The sequence below is a fragment of the Tubulanus polymorphus genome, chromosome 11 (assembly GCF_964204645.1).
Source record: "Tubulanus polymorphus chromosome 11, tnTubPoly1.2, whole genome shotgun sequence".
Lineage (NCBI taxonomy): Eukaryota > Metazoa > Nemertea > Palaeonemertea > Tubulaniformes > Tubulanidae > Tubulanus > Tubulanus polymorphus.
The window spans coordinates 9,018,640-9,042,713 of record NC_134035.1 but is presented as its reverse complement, the minus strand read 5'-3'; the positions used below and the strand labels follow the sequence as shown (position 1 = coordinate 9,042,713).

The 24,074-nt window shown below is 41.0% G+C and overlaps 4 protein-coding genes across 4 annotated transcripts; 2 read left to right on the top strand and 2 right to left on the bottom strand.

Moving 5' to 3' along the window:
• Positions 1-109: 109 nt before the first annotated feature.
• Positions 110-3,043, bottom strand: LOC141913276 (putative methyltransferase-like protein 15 homolog). Its single transcript, XM_074804756.1, has 4 exons — positions 2,604-3,043; positions 2,120-2,256; positions 1,085-1,468; positions 110-617 (listed from the first exon to the last, which is right to left on the bottom strand). Exons 1-4 carry the CDS (start codon positions 2,925-2,927, stop codon positions 191-193), a joined length of 1,272 nt encoding a protein of 423 aa, XP_074660857.1. The 5' UTR covers positions 2,928-3,043; the 3' UTR covers positions 110-190.
• Positions 3,044-3,148: 105 nt separating this feature from the next.
• LOC141913270 (uncharacterized) lies at positions 3,149-16,620 on the top strand. The gene is made up of 13 exons (XM_074804748.1): positions 3,149-3,268; positions 4,256-4,405; positions 4,690-5,979; positions 6,294-9,203; positions 9,287-9,379; positions 9,747-9,939; positions 10,855-11,008; positions 11,537-11,852; positions 12,379-12,571; positions 12,659-12,736; positions 13,056-13,183; positions 13,847-14,071; positions 15,735-16,620. Exons 2-13 carry the CDS (start codon positions 4,275-4,277, stop codon positions 15,874-15,876), a joined length of 5,853 nt encoding a protein of 1,950 aa, XP_074660849.1. The 5' UTR covers positions 3,149-3,268; positions 4,256-4,274; the 3' UTR covers positions 15,877-16,620.
• A 402-nt stretch (positions 16,621-17,022) lies between these two features.
• Positions 17,023-18,800, bottom strand: LOC141913279 (uncharacterized). The gene is made up of 4 exons (XM_074804760.1): positions 18,634-18,800; positions 18,156-18,333; positions 17,984-18,072; positions 17,023-17,228 (listed from the first exon to the last, which is right to left on the bottom strand). The coding sequence occupies exons 1-4, from the start codon at positions 18,670-18,672 to the stop codon at positions 17,124-17,126; spliced, it is 411 nt and encodes a 136-aa protein (XP_074660861.1). The 5' UTR covers positions 18,673-18,800; the 3' UTR covers positions 17,023-17,123.
• Positions 18,801-22,521: 3,721 nt separating this feature from the next.
• LOC141913028 (carnosine synthase 1-like) lies at positions 22,522-23,907 on the top strand. The gene is made up of 2 exons (XM_074804466.1): positions 22,522-22,608; positions 22,708-23,907. The coding sequence occupies exons 1-2, from the start codon at positions 22,522-22,524 to the stop codon at positions 23,905-23,907; spliced, it is 1,287 nt and encodes a 428-aa protein (XP_074660567.1).
• The last annotated feature ends 167 nt before the right edge of the window (positions 23,908-24,074 follow it).

Genomic DNA, 24,074 nt, shown 5'->3' with positions numbered 1-24,074 from the left:
GTCTTTTATAAAGATCATGTACAAATTTATGATGATGTCACACATTTATTTGCACCAAAAATTCTTCAGAATTATTACCGTTTTTAATGTATAGTCTATTATTCAGTTTTCACCACAGATGACTAGAGCAGAATAAAACCGAAGATTGATATTAATTTATTGCGTAATTTATTAATTTCCTAATTGATATTCATTCATTAATCGTCGTTAGTTTCACCGCTGCTCGTAGTTTCGCCGACCTCGATCGCGGATTCGCTACGATTTCGTCGTCGGTGGCGCTCGTCACTTTACGCGATATCGGAGACCATCGTTTACGCTTCATCAATCCGGACATCGTCTCGTTACTGAACGTGAACGCCGAGTTCTGTAAGTGATCACCGATTCCCGCGTTGAATCGTTTGTCCATGTCGATTCCGTGAAAGTGTCGCTTGACGATTCGATCTTCCAGCGAGTGAAACGAGATGACTACGCACACGCCGCCCGGGCGCAGGTAGTCGTGCGCTAAAATCAAACCGTTGTTCAACTCGTTCAGTTCGTTATTGACGAATATCCGCAACGCTTGGAACGTTTTAGTCGCGACGTGAGCGTGTCGACCGAGTGAATCCAATTTGTGGTTTCTGCAAAAAGAAATTCATCGAAAATTAAACTTTCCTCGATAGTTTTGCCTACTACACGTACCTTATGACCAGCCCCCTTATTAAATTGTTAAGGCTACTTTTAATGAGCAGTTTCCATCTAGCTTTTTCTGCCTCTACGAGAAACTGCAAACGAACTGGCCCCGAGCAAGAAATTATGGCTGCAGAAAAAACCAATTGCAAATTTCTCAGCAGGCAATTGCTGGCTGGAATCTGCTACAGGAAAAAAGTAGTAGGAAACCGTTCGCGAAAACCAGCCTTTACCAGCACAGGGGCTCGTATCAGAGATAGTGCTGTAAAAACAATCATCAGTTAATCCAGTGTCTATAATATACATAAATATCATAGACACAGGATAAACAGATTATCATTTTTAAAGCACCTATAACTCTAATACGAGCCCCTTTGTTTATTTACGTTTAGAAAAAAATAGAAAAAATGAAACTGACCCTTGATAGACCAATTCAACGATACTCGCTAACTGTTTAGTCGACGCTATTTTACCGAAGGCTTGTCTCGATTCGACGATAGCCCTAGCGATATCTCGAGCGTGTTTCTCCTCTCCGTACATCTTCAAAATCTGAAACAGATCGTTCTCGCCGGCGTAGTTAACGACGTCGCCGGCGCTCGGCTGTTCCGGCGACGCGACGCCGTCCATCCTCATATCAAGAGGCGCGTCCCTCGAGATCGCGAATCCTCGCGCGGTCGAATCGAACTGCATCGAACTGGCGCCGATGTCGAATAAAATCCCGTCGACGGATTCGCGTCGAACGTCGTACGCGTCGAGAAGCGTTTTCAGATCGGTGAATTTACCGTGCACCGGTGTAACATTACTACAAATATAATAATAATGGTATTAATAATAATAATAAAAATAATTATAATAATGTTAATAATGAATATAGCCATTTGTTTAGCAGCGCAGTTTTCCATGTAAAACAGTTCAAATACGGCTCGTCGGGAAAAAGGTTGAAATGAGTATGGAACAGTTTGGTTTCTATTAAAGTTTTGAATTGAGTAAATGACATATTTAACAAATATAAAGAGTTTAGGGCCTACGATATTTTATACGGAATTTTCTTAATTCCCTGAAATTTTTCTGATATTTTCCTGATCCTTGACAATATAATCCCTGATTAGATTATAAGATATCTTCAGTGGGGGCTGTTTCGAAAGAAGTTCCTTGTGACACTCATCACCAGCAAGAACAGCAAGATACCAAAACTTCAAATTTTTTTGAATTTCCAGATTTTTCCATAAACATCAAGAAAGGAGTCAGAATTTCCAGATTTTCCCTCCAGGAGAAAATGAGTCTAGAATCCTCAGCTGAGTCAGTTGCTTAAATTCGGTTAGAGTTAACCAGTTGATAGTCGACAGTGACTATTACAAGTTGCTATGATACCCCAGTATTTATCGGATGGTTATTGTTAACCAACTTTTGAGCAACTGACCGCAGAGGGTCTCGCTTTGCGAACTCTACCTACCTGTATTGTTGTTGTAATTTTTTCGCTAAACCGTCAGCTGTCGGATCTCGATCTAACGCGAATATCTTAGCTTTCGGGGCGTGGGCGAGTATTCTCTTCGTGTGTCCACCAGCACCGAATGTCATATCGATAAAACACTGAAATACAATTAATAGAATCATCAGTCCCAAACACAGAGGATCAATAAATATTGACGAATGATTATTTGAAGAAGCGTGAATTTTCAACCACTGATAAAACTCGATTTTAGAATCCCACATAATAACCAAAAAAATAATAGTAAGGCCGAAAAGGTTTCCCTTAGCTGTTTTATTCGACGTTTTGATTATATTCTAATAGTCATCTTAAGTAGTTTATTCATCATTCCTGAAGATGAATATTTAGGATAGGCCTATAGGCCTAGTTGAAATGATGAATTGACCACTTAGGGCCTAAAGGTCTCAAGGAAACATGTCGGACTTAACATTATGAAATTTTAACACACCTTGTTATCTGACGGATCGAGAAGTTTAATACTTTGTTCAGCCATAACCGGAACGTGAAGGTGATCGGATTGTGCCGCTGCTGGTGCGCTGCAGCTGACCGGCGGCGGTGGCCCTGCAGCTGCAGCGGGTTGCGTTTCATTCACATCAAAATCAACAGCTAAAGTCCTAAAACTACTCGTGTGTAAACATCTCCTATGACTGTGTAATCGAGCTAATTCTAACTGGTATGATGAATAATGATGATTGTTGAGGTTTCTCGATAAACATTTTAACTGATGAAATGTGTATTTTAGATCACTGAGATGGAAACGCTTAAAGGACATGTCAACTGCTATAGCCACGTTACCAGTAACTTATTATTCAGTTAATCATCAAATGTCTGTGTCTGTGTCTTGCAATCGTGTAAATACTCGCCAACTTACAAAACGTACTATCAACAAAATATTGGATTTGCATTGAAATAAATTTGAATTGAATTTCATCGAGTCCATTTTACAGTCCGAATCCGGGTTTTGCACTCGACCATGATTGTTGTATGGAATGTTTTGAAGTTTGCCGAGTAATGAAGCATTTTACGTTTCAAGCGTCACGTTGTTTGAGTAATGAAATGTTAGAATACCCCGAGTCGAATCGTTCCTAACCGGGAGAATAGTTTCTGGTTTTGGTGAGTTTGAAATTTCGTCAGATTCGAAGAAATTCTCTCTTTATTTCACGATTTTGTAGTCTGTGTTTATTATGTTGTGTATCCAGGGGGCAGCTAAATTTTACTCCAACTGCAGTTATTTTATCCTCGAAATGATTTGTTTGTATCTTTTCGCAAAGATGGTGTCAAATGTGATGACACAATCGTCGGCAAAGTCTCTGACGACACTGTCAGTGTCACTGACAGTGACAGACACTAATTGTGACAGCATTCTCAGTGACAGTTGCAATGCAGTGAGTAGGTTGCGACTAAGAGACTCATTGCAATAAGAACCTGGCATTGCTGCTGGCAGTCGCACGGGTGTGTTGCTCGATAGGTTTTCACAACGCCATCGTCCTTGACACTAGTAGTCTGAAAATACCAGTTGTTTTACGGGTTCCCTACAACTTTGTTGTTTAGGGAACGAGGACTAGATACAGTATACCCCAGACTCTATGCCTGGCTTTATCAGGGTGACCACTGAAGCGATGACAGAATCAGAAAATCAGAGAAGACTCTGGGAATTCGATAGTCTAGTACCTAACCATTGCGACCTTGCAGGGGAACCCATACATTGTGTGGTATTCAGGGAATTAGAGAATTTGGATGTGTTATCGAATGATCACGCATTTTTTTCTTCATACATGATTCATGAGAAGTAAACATTTTAAACCTAGAAATTTTGCATAATCAAATGGAAAAAGCAGGGAAAACTCGGGGAATTTGTAATTTGGCGGAAGGTTGCACAGTCACGGCTAAGACTTAAGACCAGTCTAAGACCAACTTAAGCCGGGCGTAGGTCGACTTTGCGACGCGACGCGATCCTTCGCGTTGCGTCATAAGTGGGGGCGTAAGACTAACTTAGTTCTATGGCCTATCTAACAACTTAAGACCACTTTTGGACTTAATCCATGACTGTGCAACTGGCCCCTGTTAATTGACTTGTGATATGTATCTATTGTTTAACAGATGACCTGTACTAACGAAAATGGACCGAGCTACGCAGATATTACCAGACGACACGCCTCGTACTCGACAGATCAAAGACATTCGTCAGAAGAGGTTGGCGTACTTCGAACCAAAAATACAAAACGCATTATCAACAACTAATAAGAAAAGGTAGATTTTTTTAAAAATACTATTATCGGTTCTCACAAGATTTTCACTTCTTAGATTATGAAAATTAGTTTTTGTTAGGCCTACCTAATCGTTGGTGGAAAGCTTTGTGGTTTGTGGAAATATCCAATTGTGAAATAAAACCACAGATCCAGTAGATAGTGACAATTGAAAGTTCATTGTTGGAATTGATCGTCCGGTTATCTTTAACCAACTTAAGAGCGCAACCAGCCCCTAGTTTTATTAACTGACAGACATGAAAACCTGGTATTTTCATCTGATTTCAGTCCTCAAGTTAATCCTACGAACCAGTCAAAACCGCGCACGCCTCGTACGCCGAAATCACAAACTACTAAGAAGAATGGATCGACGAAATCGAAAGATGAAAACGTCGGCAGAAATTTGGAAGTTTGCGGAAATGCGGTCGGACAAAAATCATCGTCGAGAAAAGAAGTCAAATCGGAGGAATCCGAGCCAAAAGTAACGAAACCCGCCTTGAATGAGGATAGAAATGTGAGGGTTACAAAGCCGAATGTGAATATGGATAGAAATGTGAGGGTTACAAAGCCTGATGTGAATGAGGATAGAAATGTGAGGGTTACAAAATCTGCTGTGAATGAGGATAGAAATGTGAGAGAATTTTCTCGCGCTGAGAAAAACGAACCGGAAAACAGCGATTTAGAGAAACTATTTCAATCGTTTTCGAGGCGACGCCTATCGGTGGAAAACGATGATAACTCTAGTTCCGAAGAAGGCGACGATGAACTGTCATCTTCGGAGTTGATAACGGATCGTCCGCGTCGTGACGACGTCGTGCTGTATCGCGGGAAAGTCGACGATATTCACGAAAAACCATCGCCGCTGGTTAAACGTCACGAAAATACGACCGATTCGCGGCGCAAATTCGATGTCGAGAAAAATCGCGACGTTTCTTCCGCTAAAAATCTCGGGTCGCGACGCTCGGCGGAGAATTCGTCGAGAAACGTCGACGAGTTTTTCCGATACGATCCGTTCGAGCGAACGAAGAAATATTTGAATTTCGACGCGCGCGAATCGGTCGAGTCGTTTACGAAATTCGGCAGCGAAATTACCGATTGCGACGATTTAGGATTGTCGACTCATCGACCGGAATCGACGGTCGACGACCGCGCGACCGAGACGCTGTACTCGGACGGCATTTCTACGGTGACCATGACGACGAATTCGAATTTAATACCTGAACGGAATCGGTACGCGCGGAAGGTCGCGATCGATAGCCGCGCGAAACCATCGCAGGGAGAACGAACGATTAACGATGCGAGCGAAACACGGAAATCCGTCGAGAAAAACGTGTCGGCGAAGAAAAGTATTTCTGAGCCGAAAGTTTCCGCTAAAATCGAACGACCGAGTGAGATAGTTACGAAATCGGACAGTCGTCAAAATAAGCCACCGCCGATGTCGAGTTACCAGCCGCAGAAACGCAACGCATTTTCAACCGATGAAATTTATCGCCAAGCTGAGCAGCAGCAGCAGGCGTCTGCCACGTTAGACCAAGGTCGTCATTATCATATGGAAGAAGTTCGTAGACATCACGAAATGTAAGTTGAATTTATTTACAGCAGGTATCAGCGGTATCAGAATGATGTGAAAAATTGATTTCTAGTTTAGAAAATGGATGAAAAATTTAAGAAAAGTGTCCGTTCAAATATTTTGATCTCTATTTCTACAACATATGCCCATGGAGCTTAGAATTTATGCATAAGCTATGTTAAAGATTAAGAAAGTTTTTCTAATGCGTCCAGATCATGATCCGTAACTGTATTTTACCTTGTTGTGATAAAACTGTGACAAGTCCTATCGTTTAGTGTCTAATCGATGGTGATATAAGTTAATATTCTGTATTTATTTTCAGGCATCAGTTCGAGAAATCCGATAAAACATCCATGTCGTCTTTAGATCGGTATTTCACTTCGCTGAAAGGACTCAACATGAATTCACTATCGGAGAACTTTGAACCGATACCCGAATGGTCGGTTGAAAAAGAGTCGAACGTCGGCAAACTATCGAAATCCATTCACGAATTCGGCGGCGAATTCAGTCTGAAACAAAATGAAACAACGTCGAAAAAAGATGGCGAGAAATTTCCCGTGAAGTCGCAGTCGGTTCCGAGAATTTCAGGTTATAAACCTCCTCGACAGATGGCTGCGGAGTTCGACGATGAAATCACGCGTTCTAATCACCGAGATGTGACGAAATCGAAATCGAATAATTCTTTTCATTTTATGGATTATAAATCGCGAGGAGGAGAACGTCGGTCGTTAGAGTTTGTTGAATCGGGTGATGTTTATCGGGGTTCCGGGGATCGCGGTAGACCCGACGACGCGCTGCTCAACGATCCAAAATCGCAGGAGTTCCTGCAGCAACTGCTGCAAACCGATTTGACGGATTCGGCGCGCGATCGAAAACTACAAGAGTTTCTTAAGTACGTACGCACGACGATAAACGACGACGACCCGGGCGACGCGAGGAAATCCGTACGGACGCCGGACCCGCGGCCGGTCAGTCGAAACGACACGCGGTCGAGTTTTAACCGGTCGACTGGTCAATCAGTCGACGCGACGACCGACAATGGAACAACCGTTTTCACGAAGGTCAGCGGTTTGACCGATAAACTCGAAAAGTTAGGCATCGATATCGGGCTGATCAACCCGCTGCCGAAAACGTCGACTTTGCCATTTTTGGACGACGGACGAAATCTACCGGATCCGCTGCGTAAACACGAAGCTCACTTCAACGTCGGCGATCATTCGGCCGACGCTCAAAAGGTGGCGATAGTGTGCCCGGATTGTTCGACGTTGAATCGACCGTACGTGACGTGGTGTTTAGATTGCGGTTGCGTTCTGATTGGAATTCAACCGACGTCCGTGCCGTCGAGGAAGAAATCGAAAACTTCGAAAAAATCGAGTTTGAAATCGACGAGCGACGATAGCGATCGTAAAGATTTGTCGTCGTCGCCGGACGACGTCGTCGATTCATTCTCGAAAACCGACGACGATAAAAAACCGGAACGGTCATCGGCGGATATTGATCAGTTGATGGCGGCGCCAGCGTCGAACGGACGACGGTCGGTGAATTTCGATCTCGATCAAAACGAACATTATCACTACCCGCAGCAACACGACGATTCGAATAGTCAAATACACGACGGCTGGAATCAGTTCATACTACAACCCGCGTCTGCTGTAGCTGCGTCTGCTGTAGCCGCGTCTGCCGTAACCGCGTCTGCTGTAGCCGCGTCTGCCGTAGCCGCATCTGCCGAGCACGACACGTCTTACGAGAATATGGATAAACACCTCGTCGGATTGGGTTGGACGAACGAGGCGCGCAGAGATGAAATCGAAAAGAGCGAAGATCGACTCAAGGCAGACGACGAGTGGTCAAAGATGACCGAGGATCTGTCGAACGTGAATGAGGATTGTTCAAAGGCTGATGAAGAGCAGTCGAAGACCAATGGTGATTTGTGGAAGATAAATGAGGATCGGTCGAAGGCTGATGAGTTGTTCGCGCAGTTTCAGGATTTGTCCGTGTGTAAAGTCGTCGCGGATATGACGCCGTTTGTCGCGGCGGAAGAACAAGCGAAGAGAGATTCAACCGCCGGATCCGGTGACGGGAATGACGAGAATTCCGCTGAGAACGAAGAACGGAATTCGTCGCCACTCGTCGAAACGCCGAAACAACTTCGACAAAGCGTCACCACGACGGCGGATTCGATATTCACCGAATTGTTAGAATCGGATGATTTTATCGACTGGAAAAATCGGAATGCGTCGTCAGTGAAACCGAGTACGGACAAATCAAGGAAGAACGCGAAAGAATTCGCGCCGGAAAATAAATCCCAGCAAGCTGATCACGAGGAGAACCATCAACCAGCACTTGTGGAAGAGATGTTTAAATCCTTGCCGCCGAAAGACGTTAAAAAGGCTTTCGAACTGTTGCAGTTTGAAGGGTCGATCGAGAGCCCGAAGCCGAAACCGAGATTACCTTCGCATTTACGGCGCGAACTATCCCTGAATCTATCGCTGAGCAGCGACTTGGACAACAACGACGGTAAAAAGAAGAACGGCGCTAAATTGAAGACGAGCGTCAGCAGCGACTTCGAATTCGAGGTGTTCGCGCGCGCCAGCTCGGCGGCCGAACTGACCAATCGGCGGATCAGTCGACAAGACGCGAACGTGCCGGAAATCGACCTGAATCAGAGTTCCAGCGAGGACGACCTCACGTGCGTACAACCCTTCGACAAGCTCGATAAAACGGACGTCGAAAAAGCCGCAGACGTCATCGGTAAGTCTTTAGATTTTAAATCGCTCGGAGTGTACGATGACGACGACGATGATGATGAAGACGATGAGAAGACTCCTCGCGTAGATGATCTCGGTAAAATCGTCGCCGAACCGAATCTGGATGATCTGGACGCGGGTTTCACGCGCGAGTTCGCCGCGGCAGTCTCGTCTAAAGTCATTGAGAATAAGGAGGATGATGATGATAACGATGATGAGAGCGTAACAGAAGTCGGCGGTTATAAATCGTTCCTAGCGAGATTAATAGATGATAAACGAGTTAAAGCTAAGAAAAGCAACGAGAAACTGATTCCATCACGGACGACTCCTCCAGCTGCTCCTCCTGCTGGAGTTAGTAAGAAAGAACAGCGTCCGAAATCGGCGGGTAAAATACAATCAAGTGCTGAACCACAGCGCCATAAACGACACTGGGAAAAATCGAACCTAGCCTGGAACTCATTCAATCCCGGTGAACTGAACACTTGGTACGTTGATATATCGAAGTCTTCCTCAGATTTCTGCTATCGCTTTCGGCTCTGTTTGAGTTTGTTTGATAATTTATCTTAAGGTCGAGTTTAGACGTAAGGAAATCGGAAAAACAGGGAAGTCGACCTTCAAGCGGTAAAAAGAAGCAACGTCCAGCGAGTGCTGATGTAAAAAGGTAATTCGATTTTTCATGCGTAATATTACGTTTAGCTTCTCGTAAACTGCATGGATTCTGTCAGTCGTGATTGAAGTAGATTCTACTATTTCTAGGGTGGCTACGCACGTAACTGGAAATCAGGGAAAAGTCGGGGAATTTTCTTATCTTTAAAGTCAGGGAATTTTGTAAAAATGCGGGGAAATTTGATGAGATAGCTATATAGCCAAACAGTCTCTGTCTATGTTTTTACATATTTGACTGTGTTAATTGATTGGATTCAAAAAGTCAGGAATCAAAAGTCAGGGAAAAAGCGAGTCAAATAAAAGTGGTCACCCTGATTTCTCAAAGGCCCGATAATGACATTTACAAGTATTTCGTATTTCAGGCCTAATTCTGGTACGACTAAGAAACATATGACGACAACCGCGGCTTCGAGATCGTCGTCGTGGCTCGGACCGGCGGGAGCGGTGCCTAAAGAGATGGAACTAGAGCCTCCTCGATTGAGAGTTCCTCCGATACTGACGAACGCGACTATACGAAAACTACCCGCTGAAAAATACAGAGAATATGTCGCCATGGTCAGTTGCAAAACCTTTAACGATACATATTTGTGTATTTGAGAAGATTGCGTAATGCATATTTTTATTTGATATGTTACGTATTGATAGCCGTTTTTGCAAGTGCGATTGAAACCGTTGCATTATCGACGAAGTTGGACAAAATTCAGAGTGAGCCATATGAAAATAGTGATTCACTCTGTAAATTAGGCTCGTTTACAACACAGAATATATATATATAGGTTTGAATTTAGGCCTGATGTCATAATTCAGGAGACATTGAATGCAAGGGCGGATCCAGGATTTTCATAGAGGTGGGGGGACGCTGTGACTGATCCAGGTCATCCCCAGTGAATTTTGAAAATCAGTCTGAATTTACACTCATTCTGGGCATTTTTAGGCACTGCTTGATCGTCCCATATTTGATATAGGCTTGTACTTTAAAAAACTGAAAAATATATGATGTGAAGGAAATTTTGCAATGGGGGTCTAGTACCCAAAGCACTCTCCTGGATCTGTGCCTGAAATGTAGTACAAGGGGCCATTCGTATAGTTCAAACACATCCATCGGATAGAGCACAATAGTCTCCCTGCTCCAAATACTGACCTGAGGGCAATTTAAATCAACAATATTTTGCATGATTACTTTGTTAATGAATCGTTATTACTACTATTAGTTTATTACGGTTCTTGAAAGAACACAGTCACATCACTATTACGTAAGTGAGAAAAAGTAACATATTTACATGTATTTCTACGTGTATCAAAGAATAGGAACAAAAAAGGCGCCCAAGAGGGCTATTATTTTAGGAAGAAACCAGACACCCTTGTTAGGCAATTGTAGATATCAAATATTAGACGCTAGGAGTCACTAAACATATTAATTTCTCGATATCGATGTATGATTTTCTGATGTGTTATGATATGATTTTTCAGAGTCCACGTATCAGTCATGGCGATGCCTCGTTACTACTCTGTCTCCCCGAGGAGGTGCTGTTACACATTCTGTCGTATTTACCGCATCAGGATCTGAAACGAGTGTCGCAGACGTGTTCTCATCTACACCGCATCGCTAACGATGATTGGCTGTGTAAGTTTGTTGTTTCCTCATCTTCGTGATTTCATCCATTAGAATCGACTTCACTGAATACTCACCAATGAGACTGTAAATAATTCACCTTACCAAAATTAGGTAGAGGCTTTCTGAGAAGATCTTATACTGAGTAAGGAGTCTACTGTAGAGTTGACTGGTCACGGTCCCTACTTTGTTTTTAATTTGAGCAAAATGCCTGAAACTGCTCAATTTTGAGAAATAGGCAATTACCGTTGAGATATTTTATAATATCTTCATAACCACCAAATTATCCGTTTACAGAGATAAACAGTACTGATTTACCAGTAGGTGAAGTCAACTGTAATTTGGATATGAAAGTGATGTACACACTTTCCCGAAATATTCTTGGAAACTCCTTATATCCACGATTGACTGCTGATATGTAGGAACCCTGCTGGTACCAAGTAAAGAGGAGTCTACTGTATGGCATGGCATGTTAACTGCGGCCAACTTTCCCTGCAATCGAATGAATTTATTTCATTGTCTTTTATTATTTTCTCTCAGGGAAAAGCGTTTATCTGTTGAAGAAACAGCTGAACGATTCGTGGTTGTCGGAAATCGCTGCGCATCGACCGCATCAAGTATGGCTCGTACAGTGCACCGGTAGCGCGGTCACGGCTCACGGACTACGGGCGCTGTTTCGACACTCGGCTGATTCGTTGCAGGATTTGAACGTGTGCGGCTGTCACGACGGTAGTCTGACCGGCGATACCGTGTTACTGCACGCCGCTTCGCGATGCAGTAAACTCAAACATCTCGATATCAGTTGGACGAATGTGAACGATACAGGATTGGAAGCGGTGGCTGAAAATGCCGACAAGTAAGATCAACTCATTGCGATTTAAACTCGAGATTATTACTTATTTCAGAACTCTTCGTTTAATTGAAACAATGAACTATCTTAAGGGTTTCAGAATTTTGGAATCTGAAAACCAAAACTGGCTAATAATTGAGGGTTGTAGACTGTATATCTGAATGAGAGGTTGAAAAAGGACCCATTCCTCATGTTTTGGGCTTAGATTTGAGTCTGGTGTGTCACTTGGAAGTTAATTTTTGTTGTCAAACTGATTAAAAAACATTTTGATACAATTAAAGGGTGGCCACTTACCTGGAAGTCGGGAAAAAGTCAGAGAATTTTTTTGCCACTAAAAATCAGGGAAAAGTCAGGGAAATATGTTGAGATCGCTAGATCGCGTGTAAAATCAAACAGTTTCCGTCTATGTCTTTAGTATTTGACTGTGTTAATCGATTGGATTCTTGCCAGACCAAGTCAGGCAGAACAACATGTCAGAGAAAAAATCATTTAAAGCTGTTGTTCCGGTAGCTAAAACCTTTGTTTCAATTAGGTTGGTGTCTGTAACGATGAACGGTTGTCAGGGTATCACCGATACCGGAATCGAATCCCTCGTACGTAAACACGGTAAAACGCTGACGAGCATCGAACTGTTCGGTTGTTTCAACGTGACGCAACGCGGTACGAAACTCATCGGTAAACACTGCCCGAATCTTACTAAACTCAACTTAGGACAATGTTATAAGGTACGTCTGAACAGTATAAATTTGTCTAGGATTTGTAGGATCTCTTTTAGAAATAATGAAATTAAATCTTAACTTATTTTTTGATAGATTACAGATCAAGCGATCAGTGAACTAGCCCCGTCTCTTACCAAGTTAAAACATTTAGATATCAGAGGCTGCAAACATGTAAGTTTCTATGTTCATCGTCCGATATGCGATACTGGTCCATTGAGCGGGGTGGTGCCGCTGACCTGAAAAATCTAGGAAAAAATCAGGGAAAATTCAATTTTACAAATTTCACCGAAAACCTGGAAAACTCTCTTCATCAGTACGTGATTCAATGTAAAATGAATGAATTCTAACTTTTTAAACCTAGAAATTTTTCTGATTCACTCGGGGAATTTTGTGTAATCACATGGAAAACTCGTAGCTCGAAAATTCGTTAAAAAAGTAGCCACCCTGTTGAATCACGTTGAATATTGAAAATATATCGTCATATTTTCAGGTAAAGGATATGAGTATACATAAGATAGTTCGTCACTGTGTTGGTTTAGAATCGATTGCATTGGCGAATGTACCCGGTATTACGAACAGCGCTGTCGTAGAGATCGCGACTTATCTTCCACAAATCAGGTTTCTATAAAATATCGACTTAAGTTTTAACCACTGACCAATTCATTCAAATATTTTGCGTATTAGGAGAACCTAGTGAAGAGCTAAAAAGCATTTGTATTTAATGTGTTTAATGCCATTCCTGATAATACGGTCCTGTTACTATGAATTACGTCGGTAGTTGGCAATAGAGTTGTAGAAAGAATCCCACAATGATAAGAAAAAGTCCGAAAATGTAACTTCGAGATAGTAGTTTATTTCAACGTTTCGACTATATCCTAATAGTCATCTTCAGGAATAATGTTAGGCTGACTATTAGGATATAGTCGAAACGTTGAAATAAACTACTATCTCGAAGTTACATTTTCGGACTTTTTCTTATCATTGTGGGATTCTTTCTACATCGCGTCAACACGGATAAAGTGTTCTATCAATCGTGGCAATAGAGTTATAACATAGTCAGCTATTGTTTACATTTGACCAATGAGCATGAAGCGAGAATGAGTTTGTTCGCTTTCCCAGCCAATCAGGAACTGTATCATTCTGGTTGCCAGAGTGCAAATATGAAACAGGGGATAAGAAAGATCAGCTATAAGATAACTACAAACCAGAACTACGAGTTATCTCGAAGTGGTTGAATAGGAAATTAAGCTTATTAATGAAATGCTTGTTGAAATATTGTAGGAGCATTGATATAAGCGGTTGTAAACAGATAAATGATATCGGAGTTCGTACCCTGGCGAGTAGTTGTCCAACGCTGACGTACATTGATATCAGCTCGACTGCGATCACTCATCGAAGCCTGTCCGTCATCGCTGATCAGTGCCGCCATCTACAAACGCTGAAAGTAAACTTCTGCAAAGATCTCACCGAAGATGTTTTGATAAAAGTCGCTCGAAATATTCGACGGTAAGAACGAAAATTATAGTATCGAATTTCAATGTCGCATTTTGAGAAATGATTAGAAATTTAAAGGTTCTCGAGTTGAGTTCGTGCATGGTGTAGAAGGGGCCTTAATTCATCAGATTGGTTTTAGAATCAAAAATCGACCAAGCATGCCAGGTATTATCAAATGTGGAACTAGACTACCGGTAAGCCCCGGTTTCAGAGACTTTGGGGTAACTCATTTGACTTACAGTTGAGTTTACTCAGTTTACCTTCAACCCCGGGGTAAGCTCAAGTTGCGGCCATACCAGTGATTTAGAATTTTGGTGTTAGAGAGTGTGGCAGGATATCGGGAGTTGATTTTGACAAGTTCCACGAAAAATACAGGGGCCACATGCTCAAAAGTTTAGAGTTAACCAGTGGATAGTTGACATAGTGACAATTAAAAGTTCATTGTTACTATGGTATTTATCCCCCAGTTATCTTTAACTTACTTTTGAGCAACTGGCCCCAGACATTCCAGCCTCAGAAAAAAACTTGGCATTTGGTGGGGACAATTTTTGGACAATTTATATAGATGCAGTTTATCAGGGGTTTACTGCAGGTGAATAAACACCAAGAACCGGAAGGGGGGTGAAATTCAACGTGACAATGTGATATATGAATTGCCCTATAATTTTACTACCCTAATCCTCTGGTTCATTCACTAGAAAACTCTACTGATTTCAGGTTAAAAACTCTGCATGTTTACGGCTGTAAATCTATACGACACGTCAGTAAAATACTCGCGGTCAATCCTTGTCTGAGAATCGGCAAGGAGTTTAACTGAGTTATAACAGTGGGTGAACGAGCTACTAGTAGATACAATAGACAGAGTGTGGCTATAATTGCACGTATCGGTTCAGTTCCTCGGTTTTTGATTGTCTCCAGTACTGCTAAAATTCATTTTCGATGTTTTAGAGATGAATTCAGCCTAGAATTTTGGAACTGGATCGTAATTTATTATCAGACACACATCGCATAATAATTGGTGGATCAGCATGTTACATTTATATACCTATTTTGAAAATTTGCTTTTTCAAAGCCTCTATTAAGCCACACAGCAGCAGCAGCCAGTAAGCTTAAAACACACCCCTAAACAAGTCACCAATAGTGCGCGTCACAGAAACACCGGTTTTCAGTGAATCAATGAATTCAATAATCATCACAAATATTTACATTCCAGTAACTTTCACTTGTAGCAGTTTTCATCACGTAAACTGTGCTTAACTCTTACAGATGAAGTCAAGTGAAGAGTTATCGAGCACAGATTACTGTAACGTCAGAATTCATTTCAGCTAACCTATTAGGGTGTAGAGTTTACTCTTTCAGGGTGGCCACTCTCCTAGAAATTAGGGAGAAGTTCAGGGAATTTTCTTTTTCTCGAAAAAAAAGTCAGGGTATTTTGTAAAAAAGCTAAAAATCAGGGAAATTGATCGAGATTGTTAGATCGCGCGTAAAATCAAACGGCTTCCATCTATGTCATACGTATTTGACTGCGTGATTGATTTGATTCTAAGCAGATCAAATCAGGGAAAACGACTTACATGTCAGGGAAAAAGCGAGTCAAATGAAAGTGGTCGCCCTGTCGTATGCTCGTCGTACAATATTACCGTTTCTAATGATAGTTTGATATTTTAAATTTCAGTTTGTGTCATCTACATGTATTTGGAGTGAATGCGTTGACGGATACGACTCGTATAATGAACACTAACGCCTATCTGACCGTACATTGTAATAGTAGTTCACAAACCGTTCGACGCTCGTTTACATTCAGTTCTCGCGATTAAAACACTTCGGATTTACGTGTGAATAGGTCAAATGCGCGAGCGTCCGTCCGTGGAGGTCTCTACTGAGAATGCACTACCCATGAGTAGCCTACTGAGAATGTAGTGATAGAACTTGAACTTTCAACTCTGTAGCGTTATACTGCCCTAGAGCTGTGGTACCTACTGAAAGTGAAATACCCAACGTCTAATGTTGTGAGTTGGAGTTAAAACACTTCATTTTAAACGTTTTAACTCAAAGTCAAATTTAACTCATAACTGTGGAACTGGATCTCTGATCCTCTAGCTGCTGGCAGGGTAGATATCCAGTGTTACGAACATGTTGTTGTGATTAGAATTTTCCGTCCTTTCAACTTGTGGTCCTAATACAGTACATACAACCCCAGTAGTGTGCCATTCATTCAGTATGCATGGGTTCAAAGGAAAGGGTCAAAGGTTGACTAATTCTCATTATTTACTTAATGCTCAAAATTGCATACACGGGGTTTAAAAATCTTTTGAATTGATGAATGGCCCTAGAACACATTCCAATATAGCACTGATAATTGTTGTGTCTATTGAATTGTGCCTTTGTCTAAAATCTGTGATGTCCGGATATACACGAGTTCAAACCCTGTATTCATTTCATTCCTTTTTGGAGGAACTCATTATTTATTGCTCATAAACAGCTTGTTAAATATACTGAGATCTTTTATTGTAAACATTATCATAAGATAAGATGCTGATTTTGTTTAATGTTGCGTTCTATTCGTAGATTTCTATTTATTTTAGATCATGAATAAATAATGTATGATTTCAGAGTCCATTGAAGAATGAAGTTGTTTTTTCAGTCTTGTACATATTACATTTTATGTTTTTAAGTGTAAGGTTAAAGGCTTAAAAAATGATACCGTATTTCGTTATCGAATGGGTCATTTGATAAACTGCAATAGAATTTGTTCATAGGTTCTGTTATCGTTAGCTCCATGATGGGTCAACTATGTCAAGGTATCATTTTTTAGCCTTAACCCTGTTTAGTAGGTTTACCTACCAAAATTTTTCTAGATGTTGTCGGTTACTTGCCTTCCTCTACTGAATCCTTTGCCTTTGGAATCATTTCGACAAAAACATAACTCAAGAGCGAGAACTTGTTTGAAAAAAAAAACACGATTTCTCAATATTTTAATACATTTATATCATCGATCACTGTTTCACATAAATAAAGCCATAATACAAAATAGTATCTCCTTCACGGGTGGGAATAAAGTTCATTATTTCGATTGCTGCACTAGAGGTAGAAGTTTTCCTTGTTGATGTAAGCTTTTAGTTTCACTGCCTCCACCTATGCAGTTACCATGTACGAACACTCGCGGCACCTAGAAATGAAATAGACACAGACTTTTGAAAATCCTACAATTTGGTTAGCCAAATAAATTACAGTGTGACCTCGTTAGAGCAAACTGCACGGGACTGGAAATTGTTATAACTGATAGTTCGTTATATCCGGTATGAAATTAATTAAATTTTCTTATTTGGGACAAAATTCTATATTTGTTACATCCGATGAATCGTTGTATCTGAGTTCGTAATAACGAAGTTCTAATTTACACTGATGCCCAGTTATCTGGAATAGTTAAATCGATATCTTGATCTTTACAAAATACCCCATGCACAGGGGCCTGACACAACTTAATCACCGTAATATCTTTGGCACTATATAACTAGATTCCCTCGTTTTATACATTGAATCAGTAGGTGACAAAGTTGTATTAGGCCCCTATGATCATCAGGGGCCGGTTTTATAGGCTGGGTATTAAGATAACCCCTGGGGCTGGTTTTATAGACTGGTCTTATCCTTAACCCAGGGGTTAACTCTCAATTCATTTTCAATTGAGTTAACCCCCAGGTTAAAGCTAGTACCAGTCTATAAAACCGGCCCCTTGGCCCGGTGTCATAGAATGGTTTTAACTAATCTTTAAGCATTTTTAAGGATTTTTGACAAAGATTCTCTATCAATTGGATTTTAAGCAGGTTTGATCGTTAGCACTGTTCTGCCGATGACAAAATATCTCTTAACTTTGACTGTTCTGATCATTTCTGATTAAGTTTATGAAACCGGTCCATCACTTACCGACCGCGCTCCAGTCATTTCATTCAAAATATCTTGAATTTCGCTTCCATTTTTCATCTTATTCAGTTCAATGGCTTCGTAAGCTACGCCTACAAAATACAAACATAAATTCAAGGATCGCCTCCCTATTAACTCCCATCCCAGTTGCCATCTCAGTTGTTCCCCTTCTTACCGATATCTTTGAAGGCATCTTTCGCCATAGTGCAGAAAGGACAGGTGGTCTTTGAGAAAATGACGACCGGGTTGCCGTTGATGGTGGTTTTCACGTACTCAGCAGTAGCGGAATTCATATCGACATTCGAGGATGACGAAATGCCCATAAAAATGTACTTATTTTTAAATGCAATTTGCTGTAAAAAATATAGTCACTTTGTAAAAAATAAGACAAATTTAAGAACGACACCGAGAAGGAAAGCCATGCGATTTATACGATGCCAATCAACGTGTTCAAGATTCCGACTTGGTCTTCTCTTGAGTCTTGGTGGGCCTTATTTTGGAGTAATCAGACTGATAGTCTAGTACCTAGTAGCTGCAGACGTTGTTCAACAAACAACGTCGTTGCGTAGGTTCCGACTTGGGACCGGTAACGACGACTGGTATTCAGACTATAGGCGGCCTAGATCAGCAGAATTTTTGTATTTAGCGCTTACCCTTTTTGGTATAAGTTTACTCGCAATGATGCGAATCATTTACTGTCTCCAAAACTCTCAGAAAGTCGGTATTAGGCAAATACCTGAAAGGGTCGGTGCGTCCTATCAAACCGTTTTATAACTCACTCCCCTTACTGCCGTAAGGTGCTGCCAGTGAGCGGAGAATGTGAAAACTAATTAGCGTAGCAATACAAAACGATACAAAATGGCGGCTTTTTCAACGGTACAAAATAGACCAGTATCTACGGGCGTGGAGTAACTTCAGAATAGTTTGGAAAAATTCCGCTAGGGGACCAAAAAGTGCTGCCACCTACGGAGTTTCAAGTAGAAGCACCACTGATAGACTGGTTGCCTGTCGTAATGATTGAAGGTAGACACCGGTAACCAGTCTAACTAATTGTTTGACAGTCGTTTCTAAACGCCCCTTCTGTAGAACAAATTTACGAATCTGTATGATTCTGTTCAGAGGTCTCCCAGTTCGAAATGATCCCAATTCATCATTAGCATCAGCGCTAAAATATCATTACAAAAAATGCCGGGGTGTAGATAAATAAAAGCTGCAGCTTTTTTTATCTACGACCCCGGTACATATGGAGAATCCCAAACAACGTAAAAGAGAAGATTTTTCATCAACTATTCTTATGAACAAAACACACAGAACTTGATCAACTAAAACAATCAATTCTAGTAATCAATTTCAGGAGAGAGTTTGAACTCGGATACGGGGTCAAGTAGGACACATTTTTGCAGTGCCAAAAGATCCGATTTGGGCGGACGTTACTCAATCGTACCATTAGTCTCTATTGCTTTCGAAAGTGGTTTTAAGATCATTGTTTTTTCTTAAGTATTTGATCTAATTGCCTTCTTCTGCTTTCAAATGTAATTTTAAGATAATAATTTTTCAAGACACGAGTCCCGAAATAAAGATAGACCAATGATTTTATGATGGATAAACATGAATTAACAGATATGGGTTCCTTCCTCCTCGACCCCCTTCCCTCCTATTGAGAGTCCTTATTCCGCCTTGAACAAAAACAAAAGAGGATAATTTTATGAAGCTCGTTCCTTATTTCGACACCGGTAATTACATAGAGAAAAAAGTTGATGCCGTAATTAGTGACGTAAAGCAAAGTTAACAAGTCATCTAAAACCTTGACGATCGGTATATCTGATTCGTATGCTTCTATGGTCTGGAAAATCCAATGGGGCGCGCATAATACCAGAAATGAAAATGTCACGACTAGAGTCATTTGGACGACTCTGTTCGTCTTAGAATCGGACTTTTCTGCCCGTTCACTTCGGCGCCCGTTGAAACGTCTAAAATAAAGAACGGTCAACAGTAAAAAGTTCGCCATGAAGATGATAATAGCCGGTATGAAGAAAACAGTGAAGGAAAACGCAATCTTTAATTTATAAATCATATTATCATAATTCATGTATACGCATCTCATTTGTGTTACATGATATCGGACGGTGAAATAGAGTATAAACCCCGAAGGCATGCATAGCAGAATTACAAAGACAGCGATGACTCGGGCCGTTTTAACTCGGTTTAATCGTCTGGTGACGAACGGGTGTGATACGCAGGCCAAACGCTCCACGGACACAACTACGATAAACCAAGATGACATATTCTGGAAGATATGCATGAAATTGTTGATAGCGATGCACGCTAACGTGCTGCGGAACGTGATCACGATATCTCGTCCTAAACACCTGAACAAAAAGTTCACCCAAAATAGAAATCTGGCTACGAGTATGACCGAATCGGTGACGGCGATTACGGAGAAATAAACCGAATAGGTTCGAGTCCGCAGCTTCATCTGCATCATAAACAGTGTCATCGAATTGCCGAAAATACCAATGACGACTACAGCGGGTAGAACTAGCAGTGTTAACCAGTATTGAGTAGCTCTCATATTCTTTACATCAGCTATAAACGCATTTTCGATTTGTGCCGGCCAGTAGACAGGTTCATATTGTATCGTCGTATTTACAACAGAATGAGACATTTTTTCAACGATTGTCTTTAAGCGCAAGCGCAGCCGCATCCACTTAATGAAACTACATTGTGCAGTGAACTCCAGAATATAATTCGTCTATTCGAATGCGATCAAAACCAAATTGCCTTATCTATTCATTCTGGAAATCTATTTATGTATACATTCATAGTCACGTAAGTAATACATGTAGTTATTTTCGAATCCTCCAAATACATTAACGGAAATGCACACGTTTTGGATAATGTTAGAAATGCCGGCGTTGAAGTTCTAATTTTGATTCTGCATCCACAAATGTTTCCTAACTCATTTCATTCACCCGATTCAAGCACGAGCGTTTTGACCCAGGTCAAATTTGGCCAGTAGGTACGGAAGCGATAAGGGGCCTCGAGATGTCGCGTTCCAACTCGACAAGTCGCTATATTTATGTCGACATATCGCGATATATCGCGTCAAGTCGACATGAATATGTCGACATATCGTGACGTTTTCACGACAAATTTCGCTTTTTCGCCCATTTTCCACGGGACAAACCGTCATTTAAAGACACGTCTAAATGTAAGATGAGGACACCAGTAATATGACGACTGAGTTTCAAGTCGTCGTGAATATGTCGACTTGTCGCGAGGAAAGTGGTCGAGAAAGCGAAATTTGTCGTGAAAACGTCACGATATGACGACATATTCATGTCGACTTGACGCGATATATCGCGATATGTCGACATAAATATGACGACTTGACGAGTTGGAACGCGACATCTCGAGGCCCCTTATCGCTTCCGTATTAATGTGTAAAGCAGGAATTAGTTGCCCTGAAACATTAGTATTGTGTAACTACGTACCTCATAGATACGATATACCGGGAGATGTTTGTGTAGAGATACACGAAATAGATATAAAAACTGACTTGAAGAATGTGGTTAGTGAAAATATACGAAGATTTCTGCAACATCTCGATTCCTCGAATGACAAGGTAATTACTGTCGTATCTAACGTTTTACATTTATCGATGTATTGGTGAATTCTATAGGAGATTGTTCTGAATTTTTCTGAAGATTTCGGTCAGAAAATTCAGAATAGCAACGGGTCACAAGGAACAAGCTTCTATCCATAGTGATTCTGATCAGGAGAATATCTGTAACAAGACTGTCACTTTACTGTCGCGGTCTGAGCCGGGAGATTATGTATTCATAGAGCGATTCCATCAACCAGGTCCAACAGGTATGTCGAATAAACACGTCAATGATTTATGGATTATAAGCTTTTAGAAGTTCAATAAATGAAATTCCTTTCAGCGGCTGATGGAGTAAATAATCTATCTTTCCAAATTCGAGTTATCGCATATAGAGGGCGCTGTGATCAACCAATCATGACATTCGTATAAAATATTCGTATTCATCACGGGTTTCATATGTAGAGTCGGTCGCATAAACGAGCCAATCACCAGCGATAATACAACAGCGCAGTCGATAGAAACGACTCTACTACAGTGGGGTGTAGAAACATCCGAAATAGATAGAATTAAGAAACAACTGAAAAACGATTCGGAAAACTTGCTACGAGAGATAATTAAACGGGAAAATAATGATGAAAATGGCAAAACACAAACAGATTTTATAGGTAAGAAACACGAAAGCCATTTTATTATATGTGTATGTAAATCAGTCCTACTTCATTTAGACAAAGGTTTGTTTTGTGCATTGTTTTTGTAGCTGCTGACTTCATCTTGGTAAAACGCGATGGTCGCTACTGTCCTATCGGGATCTGGGTTAAAAGCTGTTTAAAGAGTTTGGTCAGCCATCCATTACGTGCATCTACCGACCTGAAGTCCAGGAACATCAGTGATTCCATTGGTTGAGAGGATGTGTGAAAGATCTCAACGATATACGATGTGGGGTAAAGTGATAGTTGTGATAGCGAAAGGAGGTCCAAGTAAAGCATTCATGTGGGCTACTGCTAAACAAGACAATTTGAAGGTAAAAGAAGACCCACAAATAATACATGTTAAAAGAGGTTTTCTAGTATAAATGCCTTCATTAATGGATTCATATACACTGGTACCTTCTATGTTTTAGATCATTCTTGTTGACCGCAAGTCACGTGACATTCCAGATGTAACCCAATTTATCGATTATGACTTTACGGATCACACTCGAGACGAGCAACACGCCATCAATATCAGCAAAATACTCGCTAATTGTCGTCTTAAAATAGATGGTTGTTGTACAATTTGGGAAGATTGCATTCGTTTGTGCGCTCACATTTGTGAGTTATTATCTCTGAACGGTTCCGGTCTTAATGGTTGTAGAATCGCTAAGCAAAAATCATCGACACAAAAAACTCTTTTCCAAAGTCGAAGCGAATATAAACATTTTCCTCAAGCGCGAATTTACGCTGAAAAAAGCGTCGAAATAGAAACCGAACGTGACATCATCAAACGTGAATTCGGAGCAGCTTCAGTAGGAGCTAAACGCGTTCAAAATAAAAACGAATGTAAAACTTATTTCAATCTTGTACAAAAGAAACTGAGCTCAGAAGATGATCTACCTGGACTTGGGATAAGTTTTGGAACTAGTATGATGATGATGCCGTTTCTAGAAGGGCCTCGACATGGAGTTGATATAGTCATGTTCAAGCGTCAGTTGATCGCCGCGTTTCTGTCTGACTTCGGTCCAACTAGGGAAGGGTGTCTAACGGGAACTGGGGTTACGATGCCATCATGCTTACCTCCAGATAAGATAACACAGATGATCTCCGCTGCTTATCAATGTTGTTCGACAATAGGTTTGACTAGTGGTGTTTTTAATGTCGACATTGTAATGACATCGATGGGTCCGAAACTGATCGAAATAAATGCTCGAATGGGAGGGTTTTACGTGTGGAATTGGATAAAGGAATGTTACAGAGTTGATTTACTGAGATGTGTGTTCGTGTGCGCCTGCGCAGTGAAGCCTCACATCTACAAACCTACCCCTAGTGGACAACTTGTAGGTGTTATTTGTTTACAATCAGTTCACGCTCATATTTGGAATCGAATAGATGAAATCAATGAATTGTACAAATCTGGTGAAATTCAGTTCATCCAAATTCAATCCTGTACAACTGATGATGTTGTCGATACTGATACAGAAAGACCGATTTGTCATTTAGGCGTTAAAACTGATAATTTAGAAGAAGCGAAAGAAACATTGTTGGAACTTTGTGAACGGTTTGGAATCTCAAACAAAGAATACGACGTTAAAAAGTTTACTGACTTTCCAATAGTATATACGTGATTGAGCAAAAGCTGGTGAAATCATTTTATATTTCCAGCCTCCCTTTCTTTGTCTTTATACCCTTCTCTCTTTTTACTCCTTTTAACCTTGGTTGCTTATAACTTCGTCGAAATAAAATTCAAAACGACAACGACTCTCGCAGCGGTTCCCGGAGATATGAATTATTT